The 7,892-nt window shown below is 40.4% G+C and overlaps 1 protein-coding gene across 2 annotated transcripts; it reads right to left on the bottom strand.

Annotated features, from left to right (window-relative positions):
• Positions 1-3,178: 3,178 nt before the first annotated feature.
• On the bottom strand, positions 3,179-4,394 carry LOC100727654 (olfactory receptor 6C74-like). Of its 2 annotated transcripts, XM_013148559.1 has the most exons (2): positions 3,455-4,391; positions 3,179-3,207 (listed from the first exon to the last, which is right to left on the bottom strand). In XM_013148559.1, exons 1-2 carry the CDS (start codon positions 4,389-4,391, stop codon positions 3,179-3,181), a joined length of 966 nt encoding a protein of 321 aa, XP_013004013.1. The 2 variants fall into 2 exon arrangements, with proteins under 2 accessions (XP_013004013.1, XP_003466203.2); XM_003466155.3 differs by lacking the exon at positions 3,179-3,207 and having other exon boundaries at positions 3,453-4,394.
• Positions 4,395-7,892: the final 3,498 nt, after the last annotated feature.

Raw genomic sequence — 7,892 nt, forward strand, 5'->3', positions numbered from 1 at the left:
TTTTAGCTTCATATTAAATGTTTTAAGTACACACTGCATGATAGTATTCTAAATTTACTGTGCAACAGTAAGTTCATTCTTTCATTTTTTTCATATTTTTAATTAGCGTACTCTTCTTTCAGACAGAAGAACTTCCTTCAACAGATCTTAGAAGGTAATAAATTCTAATAGTTATGAACTGCCTCAGAATTTGTTGTTTCTCCTCCATTTCTGACAGACAGCTAGCTAGTTGACTTTGCTTAGTTGCTTTGTTGCTTGCTTCTTTGTTTTTTTCTTTTTCCTTCCTTGTTTTTGAGAAAAATTCTTTCTTTAGAGCCCAGGCTGTATTGAAAGTCATGGCCCAGGAAACCCTGTTGACATTGGGTATGATGTGCAGGCCTTTCTGTGTGGCAGTGGCACTGGTGTTTGTGGTGTGGGACTCATGGAATCACCAGGGAGCCAAGGACTAAAGCAGGGACATACATGGGGTGGCTACAGCTGTGGGGTAGGGACTATTATGGTGACAGGATCCAGGATACTGATATGCCAAGACCAAGTTTGTAATGGGATTCAGTTTCTGTAGCATCCAGGAGGCTGGAGATGGGAACGTGGGTATGTACTGCTTACTGTGGCTTTGAGGTCACAGTGGGTCCGGCTGTCCATAGCAGCTGAGCTGTGATCTCAAGATTGAGTACAGACGAGACCAAAATCCTGGGCATGAGCTTGGTCATGATGGCAGTGACTGTAGCCTTGGAGGCATGCTTGTGTACTGCAACCTCAGAGCCAGAGTTATTTAGAAATAACCTAAATATAGGTTATTTCTCAGTGGGGGCTGAGCTGAGGTCTTGACAGGGAAACCCTGTCAAGAGACAAACTCTGGCTCTAGCATTTGGGCCAAGTTACTGCACTCTAATGTGGCTTCAGTGTATGTGACCCAAAGAGCTGTGTTTGCAGTATGAGCAATCCTAGGTCAGCCAAGGCTTGAAGGTCAGGTGGATCTACAGATGGGAAGAGGTGGAATTTTGGGACACAGAGACTGGTACAGTAGCTGGTTCCTGGAGGGCACACGTAATCACATCTCCATCTCTGGGGTCCCTTGCAGAAATGATCATAGGTGCCCTCAGAGACAATGGGAGCTGGTGTCCTTAGCAAATAGATCACAGAGGAATAGTGTCTCCTGCCTCACAGCTAACATCAAAAGCCTCAAAGTGTGTCTTTGTTCTGACCCATTTCCAGCCACCTCAGCTATGCCAAGCTAACAAAGTCTTCCTGTACAGACATTCTCCAACTGATTCTGCTCCTCTGCACTGATGCTAATTCTCAAATGAATCCTTGAGCTCTTGCAGAGTTATTTTGTTTCTCTATTCCTGTTCAGTTTTCTTATAATAGCGGAGGGTGTGGTGGGTCATGAGGGCTCATATCTCTGGGTCAACAGCCCTGGTTACGAGGGGCTCTCATTTTATTATAGTAAAACTTTCAATGATGTGTAAACCTTTATGGAATAAGTGTTTTTCTATTTAAAATAAGCACACCTATGAAACTAATCATTAAAAGTGAACAACACTGTAGCATGCACTGCATTCAGCGTGTACAATGATTGCCTTTATCTCCTTCTAAAGCATTTTTTATCAGCTAAGAGGAGATCACTCAGCCTCCAGTCAGATGCTCTCCAGTCCTCCCATCACAGTTTCTGTTCTAATTCATAAAAGAACTAAAACTTCTCTTAGTTATGAAAGAATTAAAACTGATACTCAAGCATCTGCATGTACAAAGATATACACGGCTGTACAATTCACAGTACCCACAATTAAAATCTAACTTTCTTTTTGTCACTGCAATGGAAACCTCCTTCCCTTTGTGTGCTTTCTTTTGACTTTCTCTACCACAATCCTTTCCTAACCAGTAGAAGTAAGTGTCAGTATTCAAGCAAATACATGAACACAACAGTAATATTCATAGTGCCAAGGTAGAAACTGCTCAAAAGTCCATCAGTAGTGTCACGGACAAACAAATTGTAGTGTACCTGTGGTACATCATATTGTGGCAAGAGTTATGTTAGTGACATAGAAGCAATCATTTTTAAACAACGTATGCCTTTAAAACTATAGTTTACCCATTTATTCCAAGCCAGATTTCCAATAACTGTCAATAAAATTTCAAATTTTAAGGACCTCAAAGAACCAGTGACCACACATCTCAATATTGATTTGGGCAAAGAAAATCTCTAGTGGGGAAATTAAGTTAGCAAAAGAAATACCCCAATTAGAGGGAAAAATGCAAACTTACACAATGTTTTATGGATATCACCAAATACAAGCAATATATACAAAATACATATTCTGTTAGTTGAGCCATCTATCCTTCAAATTGTCTTGCATATATGTTCCCTTGATCTCCCCAACACAGCCATTCAGGATTCCCACACTCACTGAGCCACGCCACAAAACAAAATGACATAGATGCCTTCAATCACCTATGCCAAACAAGGTCTTGTGACAGAATTTTGTCTCAAGTTCTACATTTGATAGCACATTCTTTAATAAATAAGTGCAGTCGCAACTGTAACAGGACTTTTCCGTTAGAGAGACGTCCACGTTTCTATCAGGCATATTCACACTACGCTTGTGTCAATCTAGAGCATTAATTCACAACAGCCTGAAATGACACTGGAAATGATCACATCCAGGCCTCTCATTCCACTGATGTAGAGACTTGCTCGCAGATCCCTTTGGAGAGAACTTATAAGCCCAATTAGCTCTCTTTTCAATTCTGACTTGATCTATCTTAACTTCTTTCAATTTTCTGTGGCCGAGAAACAATGAACAATGTTCAATTCCTTTTTATGAATCTCATTTCTTTCCAATTGTCTTATGTGTTTATTTCAATTTCTGTCCAGTTTGGCAGACCAATTTCACCTGCACACATCATATGTTTCCATCAAAGTGGAGGTGGACTTGTAAAAATTTGTGTTTGTATAACAAATATGCAGCTTTTAAAACATGCAACATTTAAAACAATTGTACTGAACCATTTTAAGGAATGCACTAGAGGACGCCCACTTGAATTCCAAAGGCTGACAGTTACATCTTCTTTGGAGCTCCCTGCTATTCTCAGTGTGCGTGAAGGTCCTTCTCCATTCCATGTTCTCACCACAAGCACATACATAAGCCACAAACTTTTTGTCGTGAAATGCAACACATCAAATATTGTGTATATTAGACCTTTTATTAAATGTGTTGAATTTGATTACTTTCAAATTGCTGAAATGTTTCTGGAAAACATTTTCATCATAATATGAAATGATGAGTGTTAAAAAATTGAGTTTTTGGATACATTAAGAATGATTCTTGGATTAGCAAACACAACCTAAAAAAAAAAAACGGACATGATTTCAAAGTGTATGATCCTAGAAATAGGTAACAGTTGGACTCAGTGTAATGGAAGGTGGACCCTTCCACTGAAATGTTGTGATTTTATTTCTGCAACTTCACCCTGGACAGAGTGTCTCTCAGTGCCTGGTGTACCTGCTTGTTGCGCAGGGTGTAGATGACGGGGTTCAGCAGTGGGGTCACCACCGTGTTCACCAGAGCGGCCTCTCGGTTGGAGTCAAACCTGCTTGTTTGCTTTGGCCTCACGTAGATGAAGATGCAGCTGCCATACATCAGGGAGAGGACAATGAGGTGAGAGGAGCAGGTGGAGAAGGCTTTCTGCCGCTCCTTGGCTGACGGGAGCTGCAGGATTGTGACCACTATGTTGCTGTAGGCGATGACAGTCATAAACAAGGATGTGAGAAGCAGAAAAGAGACGAGATTGTAGAACAGTGTTTCAATAGATCTGCTTTCAGGACAGGATAGCCTTGCCAAGGGGCCCAAATCACAGAAGAAATGAGGGATGACATTGGGGCCACAGAAGGACAGCTGGGACAGCTTTATGACCGGAATCACCATAAGCAGAAATCCCGAAAAGAAACAGGCAGTGACCATCAGGATACACGTCCTTGGGTTCATGATGGTGAGGTAGTGCAGAGGTTTGCAGATGGCCAGGTAGCGATCCAGGGACATCACGCCCATCAGGAAACAAGCACTTGCACCCAGGAAAAGGAAAGCAAATGCTTGTGTGAAGCAGGCAGCCAAGGAAATTATTTGTCTTCCAGACAGAAAGATGAGCAGCAGATTAGGAATAACCGTGGTGACACAGCCACATTCACAGAAGGAGAAAATGCTGAGGAAGAAGTAAATAGGGGTGTGGAGGTGGCGGTCAGCCCAGGTGATGGTGATGATGAGCGAGTTCCCCGTGACAGAGGCCAGGTAGGCCAGCAGGTGCAGCAGGAAGAGGACCTTCCCCAGGTGCTGGTCTGCAGGGAAGCCCTCCAGGGTGAACTCCTGGACAGCTGTCCCATTCCTTATCTCCATCTTTACCTTTCTGTCTGTCTGTCATCAACGCTCTTAATCTGATGAGAGTGCAGAAATACAAAGATGAAGGAAAGTAAAGGGTTGGTATTAAGAAACGCACCATTTTTTCCAATGAGAATGGGAGGGTGTGACAGAGGGGGAAACGAAAGGAAAAGAAATGAGGTAAAAATATTTGAAGATAAGAAGAAAATAAAGCTTTTGAAGATGGGCAGGGAAGAAGAGTTGGCAGAAGGATTCAAGGAGGATCAGGGAAGGAGCCAAAAATGTATCATTAAGAAGCATTATGCAGTTGTATAATTTTCCCCAGTAAATGTAAAGATTACATAGTGCAAACATGTCCAAAAAGATTATTGTCAAAATGTAAAGATTGATCTCTGTCTAAAACCAAATCTAAATCACTACTTGGAAGTACTTCTGTTAGTGAAGAACCATGTTTTACATGTAAATATTTTATGATTATTTTGAAATGTTGCTTTGTTAAAATGTAGATGTTGAACTTTCTTGATTCTGCTTTTTCTATTCTTGTTTGGCAATTTTTGAAAATAATTTTTATGTATAATTTACTTTCTGGAAAACAGTATCTGGTATCTTTTACTAATACTGCATAAGGTACAGAAAGAAAAATGCAAACCAGCATTCTGAAGACAAAATACACAACTAAAGGCATACGCTTAACAGAGAACAGTGTACAGTGGAAGTTCCCACCACAGAGAGGTGAGAGAAGCTGATGTAGACTGAGCCTGACCCTTCTTTGCTTGTAGGTGAGGCACATTGTCACCACTGTGTTTTTTCACATAGTGATGGCTATGAGGAGGGAAATACACACGATAAACTAAGTCAGGCCAAAACTCAGCATCTCTGTAGATCTGGGGTCAGAACAGGATAGATCGATCAGTGAGCCAAGGTCAACAAATATAGGAGGAATGACTCTGGGACCACAGAAAGATAACCAGGAAACCTGCAGGACCAGCCCAGTGATAAGAATAAAAGGCAAAGTGTGTTCTACCTTCTAATAAGACATGCAGTTCAGGAAGCCCACCTAGGCAGAGTTCAGCATGCTGGATACATTCAACATAAAAAGAATGTGCCTGTCACCACAATTCAGTCCATTTATTAACCTGACACCCATTCCTCCAGTTCTTTGCCTAAGACCCTAGAATGAGCAGGAAACTCTTTGAAGCATCTCAAAGCTACCCAGTCATGGTTGGAAGAGAAACTACATGCAAACACAGGGAGGAATTGCCCCCATTACTTTACTGTCCAGGATCAGTGACAAACCTCAGGGGTACATGGTTATCACCCTCATTCCTCCCACTCAGCACAACAGCAGAGCTTCCTTCTGCTCTGCCTTCAGCATTCGCCCCTCTGCGGGCATCATTATTACACTGCAGGATTCTGGGTGGCTGGAATCACACCTGGATGCTCCTTGCAGTAAACAGAAGAACACTGACTTTTAAGCCATGATCTGCCTTGGGAGCAGATGAATTTGTGTTTCATCTAGGGGAAGGGGTCATAGAATCTGCTGGAAATAAATGCTTTAATGAATCAGTCATCAAATTAAATGTTGCTTTGCTTAATTCTTTGATTTGTTCAAATTGGTGTTTTAGTGCATGATTCACATTTCTAGCTTAAAAATAATTAGTCTCCGGTTTAAACTTTTGACTCAGGAAGTTACAAATCAATCCAACATCGAGTACTCACAAAGAAGTTGTTCCCAGCAACGAATTTTTGTGGTTCTGTGCTTCTTTTTTTCTTCTAACATGCCAGAAAATTTCTCATAGATTGAAAAAAGGGAAAAGAAGATATTGTTAAGTCAAATCAAATAGAAAATTCTTAAGACTGACAAATTAATAAAGGAGATAGATTTATAAACCTGGAAGACTGAGATTCATAGTTTCTCCAGTCTGAAGGCTTTTAAGTCCGTCTAGACCATGAGTACAGTACAAAACACTCACACTCATGCTAGCATTTGCACTGTAACCATATGTGACATGGTCATTCATTTCATGGGACGTGATGGCATACTTCACCCTGAATATTAAGCAGAGTTGCTGGTTCACCCGTCTTGTAAAAAAAAAAAAAACTCAGGAGAAAAACAAAACCAAGGTCAGGTTTCCTGTTCACAGGGCCACTTTCCAGCCACCTAGATGTAGCCCACCTTTGTGCACAGGTGGGATTGCTGCAGTCATAAATGAAACTGTGCTTTAATCTCTTTGCACTGTGTGACCTCACGACTTCTTGCCGTCTCCAGTGAGGTCAGGTAGGTGCACATGGACAAACCCCTGGCACCCAGACTTCATTAGAGGAGGCCGAGGGAAGCAAGTTGGAATCAAATGTGCAGCAGATTCCCAAGGGTCACTGCGGGGTTGATTATAGGAAATGGAAAATGTTGGTAGAAATGGATCCTAAGTGCCACCTCACTGCATGTGGTAATGTCTTCCCTTAGTCTCAGTTATCTTCAGGGTGCTCTGTGAGAATCTGCACTGGTAAATCTGGCCAGACTGCCCAAAGTCATAAAATGAGTACAGTCCCAAAATAAACAGGTCAATAGAATCACCCTTTAACAACAGAAATGATTTTTATATAATTAAAATGTTATGTTTTTAAAAAATAATTTTATTTAAAGAGAAAACAAAGTAAGATAGAAAAAAAGGTAGCAACATTACAGAATTCCAAAAAATAAACACTAAGAAATCACTAGTTGAAAAATTACATACTGTCATCTCAGAGACAGTTGTTCAAGGTACAAAATTAAACATACAAACTGAACATTCAAACAGTTAGACTCCAAACACTTCTCTTCCACAAGCCAACAAAAACTTAGCAGTATGATTATCTATCTCACACACTTAAACATTCATTCAGTTATATCCTTTAGAGCACTTCCATTTCCTCTCTTTTTTCTACAATATCAATTACGCATTTTGGGTTTTCTTATGCCTACATTTTACACTAGAGACAAAATGTGATATTTATAAATATGATTCTTATATATCTTACGAGGATAGTCTCAAGTTTCCTCCATTTACCTATGAAGGCCTCAAGATCATCCTTATTTATAGCTGAGTAATAGTCCATTGTATAAAAATACCACATCTTTCTCATCCACTCTGTGTTTGATAGGTTATTGGTTGTTTCCAAGGTTTAGCTATTACAAATTGCGTTGCTATGAATATAGGTGTACATATCTCACTGTGACATGACCTTTTTAGATTTTCTGGGAAAATGTCCAGAAGTGGCTCGACCAAATGGAACTTGCAATCCTAGTCTTCTGAGAAATCTCCATACTAATTTCCACAGTGCTGCAGCAGTCTACCCTCCCACCAACAGCGGAGCAGTGTTCCTTTTCCCCCTGTAGCCTTGCCAACATTTGTTATTGGTTGTTTTCTATAAAGGGGAAAAATAAAACAAAACAGTATAAGGGTACAAGTCGTACAGAATTTCAAAAAAAAGTAAGAAATCACTAGTTAATGAATTACATATTGTCAAGTTAGAAATAGT

The sequence above is a fragment of the Cavia porcellus genome, unplaced genomic scaffold (genome assembly GCF_034190915.1).
Source record: "Cavia porcellus strain 051 isolate PalLab524CR breed Dunkin Hartley unplaced genomic scaffold, mCavPor4.1 scaffold_23, whole genome shotgun sequence".
Classification (NCBI taxonomy): domain Eukaryota; kingdom Metazoa; phylum Chordata; class Mammalia; order Rodentia; family Caviidae; genus Cavia; species Cavia porcellus.